General features: G+C 37.0%; 1 protein-coding gene across 1 annotated transcript in view; it reads right to left on the reverse strand.

Moving 5' to 3' along the window:
- Nucleotides 1-1,091, reverse strand: part of LOC107674295 (rap guanine nucleotide exchange factor 1-like) — a gene marked incomplete at its 5' end in the record, with an annotated part of 19,573 nt that extends 18,482 nt beyond the window's left edge. Inside the window, 3 exons of the mRNA XM_016468234.1 lie at nucleotides 369-521; nucleotides 675-763; nucleotides 912-1,091. Of these exons, the coding sequence (XP_016323720.1) occupies nucleotides 369-521; nucleotides 675-763; nucleotides 912-1,091 (422 nt within the window). The remainder of the gene's footprint in view (nucleotides 1-368; nucleotides 522-674; nucleotides 764-911) is intronic.
- Between the last annotated feature and the right edge of the window lie 1,929 nt (nucleotides 1,092-3,020).

The raw sequence follows: 3,020 nt of genomic DNA on the forward strand, positions 1-3,020 counted from the left end.
ATTATAAGTGTTTGATCACCACATTTGAGTGATCATTGCAAAAAATGTGTTTATGTATATATATTCTGTTTATGTATACACTGTATTCTATATATAGTACCAGTCAAATGTTTGGACACACGAATGGGAAAGTGTCCAAACTTTTGACTTGTACTGTACTATAATATAAACAAAGAATATCGGCCGATATATCGATAACTGCCTTTTTTTACTCCCTAATATCGGTATCGGCCCCAAAAAGCCCATATCGGTCGGGCTCTAATTAAAAAACTATGTGTATATAATATTTATTTTATATTTTTATTTTATATAACTTATTTTATATATAAAGGCCATAAAGCTTCAAATTAGACTAAATGTTTTCATACCAATGTTCAGGCACTTTGAGTCCAGGTAGAGGGGGTTTAGGAGGGGCCACTTCCTCATCAGGAACATCATTTGGGGTCTCTGTGGCCTCGGCTGGGGTAGGGGTATCATTTAAGACCGTTTCCTTCAACTCAATGACAGGGGGCTCTGGAACACTGCCATAATAAAAGTGGTTGAATTAACAACACATAACATCATATTACAGGTCAACAGCCCAGCTGAATTTAAAGTTGGATTTCAACATCATCCACCTCAATTTTAAAGAATTTCTCAAGGCATAATGTTTTTCAAAAAAGGCTTCCATTTACCGCTGTGGACTGGCGGCAGGAAGCAGGGTTTTGACAGGTGTCGTAGGGGAGGGGTGCTCCTGCTTCTCAATGGCGACTTTAACCAGCTCCTACAGGAAACCACAGGCAAAGTCGGCTTTACACACAAAACTATCAACTAAGAACAAAACCCATGGCTAAATACAGCTGGAATATGGGTAGAGAACAGATGTCAGACAGAAGACAAGTCATAACAGAGTTCTACTTGAACATTAATACCTTCACACCATCCAGCACTGCTTTGATCACAGTGGTGACGGTTGCAACTGTTTCTTTATCTTCCAAATTCACCCCCTCCAGCATCACTTGGTCCGACCAGCGAATGAGGTTTGCAAGACTTTGATAGAGTCGACTGAGACAGGAGGACACTCTCGAACTGGTGACAGATGGACAGGGAAATAAAATATTTTTAGTATTTTTTTATGTGGTTTGTCATTTTCATTTTTTTTAGTGTTAAGTTTTTTTTTTTTTAGTACTTCAACTTAAACTTATTTTATTTCAGTTAAGCAACATTTGTAATTTTTGTTTACGTTTTTCATCTAATATTTATACCCTATTTCTGTTTTATTTCAACTAACGAAAACTTTTAACGATAAACTTTTATTAATTTTATTATTAGCTAACCATAACTACACTTATCCAAAGTATTCATGTCATCTTGCAGTAATTTAGGCAGCAGCTTTCAAGTTCACTGCTCTATGAGACATCAACCTTATTCTGTATCTTGGGAATATATGCGAGATGAGACACAGGCCTTTGTGTACACAGTGAAATCCTCTTCGACTACAAACTGAATTGGTCACAGTGGGACTTACCGCTCTCTTGGAGCGTGCTGCTCTGGAATGAATTCTGGTGATGACACTATTGTGCAGGCCACAAAACCATTTAGGGGCAATTTATCCTCACACACATTAAAAGAATGAAGAGCTCAGGGTTTGCGAGAGTGTTCTGTGAACTTTCAAATCATATGATACAGATCCTTCTTATCAAAGCCGGAAAGACTCCGACAAGGGAGCTTAATGGAGTTTTGTCAGGATGTTCGACTCATGTGGATACTAGCTTTGAAAGCTGGGTGTGCGTAGATTAAGTATTTAGGAGACACAAAAAAGAAAAACACATATCAAATATGTAAGCTTTTCTTTGTGTATTGATATATTTCCTATTGAAAACAGGAAGTTGGGTCAGGAACAGTTTGGCACTTTTAATAAATAGCCAAGAGACCTTAGTCAGAGTAGCGCCAAAATTACTTTTTTAACAAAAATTAGGCTGTGAGGGATAGAAGTACAGTGCGTTTAATGGATTGTGCCATTTAAGAACATACTGACTGTTTAGCTGACGAAACGTCTTTCTGAAAAATAAAAACCTCAGTATACAAAAACTCCATAAAACAGTTTTGAAAGTTCTGAGTTGTGAAAATGACATGATCTTGGACCTTTATACAGTGTGTGCCATTGTAAAAACTGTAAGTCTATCCCTCAGAGCCACGCTTTCATCCACGTTAAATTCAATAAGGTGTCTAACCTAATTAAGGTGTATGGGTTTTAGTTTATATATTATGCATAAACATGATAATGTACATGGTAAACATACTAATTACTAGCTAGCTAGTTTAGCTAGCAGTTGGTTTAAGCAAGAAGGACATTATGATTTGCACAATCAAAAATCTGCAATTGGGTGAGTTGTCATTAATATTTTAGTCTGACCTCAACAGCAAATTCAGCGGTTACTGAAAGTTAATGCATTTAAAATTGCGCAGGACTGGAATTACCCAGGATGATGGAAGTCGTATCTGTCTTATCTCACAGTCACTGATGTGACTGCTAATCTAAACAGGTTAAATTTCCCATGAGAGCCAACTTCCTGAACCACTGTCTAAGAAAACGCGCTGCTCTGCTAATAAAAACACGGCAAACCAATAAGGTGTGCTTGTGCTTTCAGAGGACGTGATCTTTCCATCCGCTTCTAGATCCTCACTCAGTGGAAAGTGCCATCAAGTGTCACTAATTCATATCCTCTTTTTTTTTTTTTTGCATATCCTCTTCTGAAACAAACTAGTCAACCACAACATCTGTACTGACTCCCCCCTCCCAGAGTCTGGGTTTAAAACATCAATGCAAGAAGCTTCATTAAAGTAAAGTTGTCTGGTAAATGAAAACTTGTTTTTAGACAAGAATTTGTAATGCATTTTGCATTGATTTCAACTGTCATTTTGTGATTTATCCTACAAAGCAATCATTCTCAGTCAAACAAATTTGTGCAACACTGCATTTCACAACAGCTCTATATCATAAAAATGGCAAAGTAACAAAGAAAAATGAAGACAAAAAT

Source organism: Sinocyclocheilus anshuiensis, unplaced genomic scaffold, assembly GCF_001515605.1.
Source record: "Sinocyclocheilus anshuiensis isolate Anshui unplaced genomic scaffold, SAMN03320099.WGS_v1.1 scaffold188, whole genome shotgun sequence".
NCBI lineage: Eukaryota > Metazoa > Chordata > Actinopteri > Cypriniformes > Cyprinidae > Sinocyclocheilus > Sinocyclocheilus anshuiensis.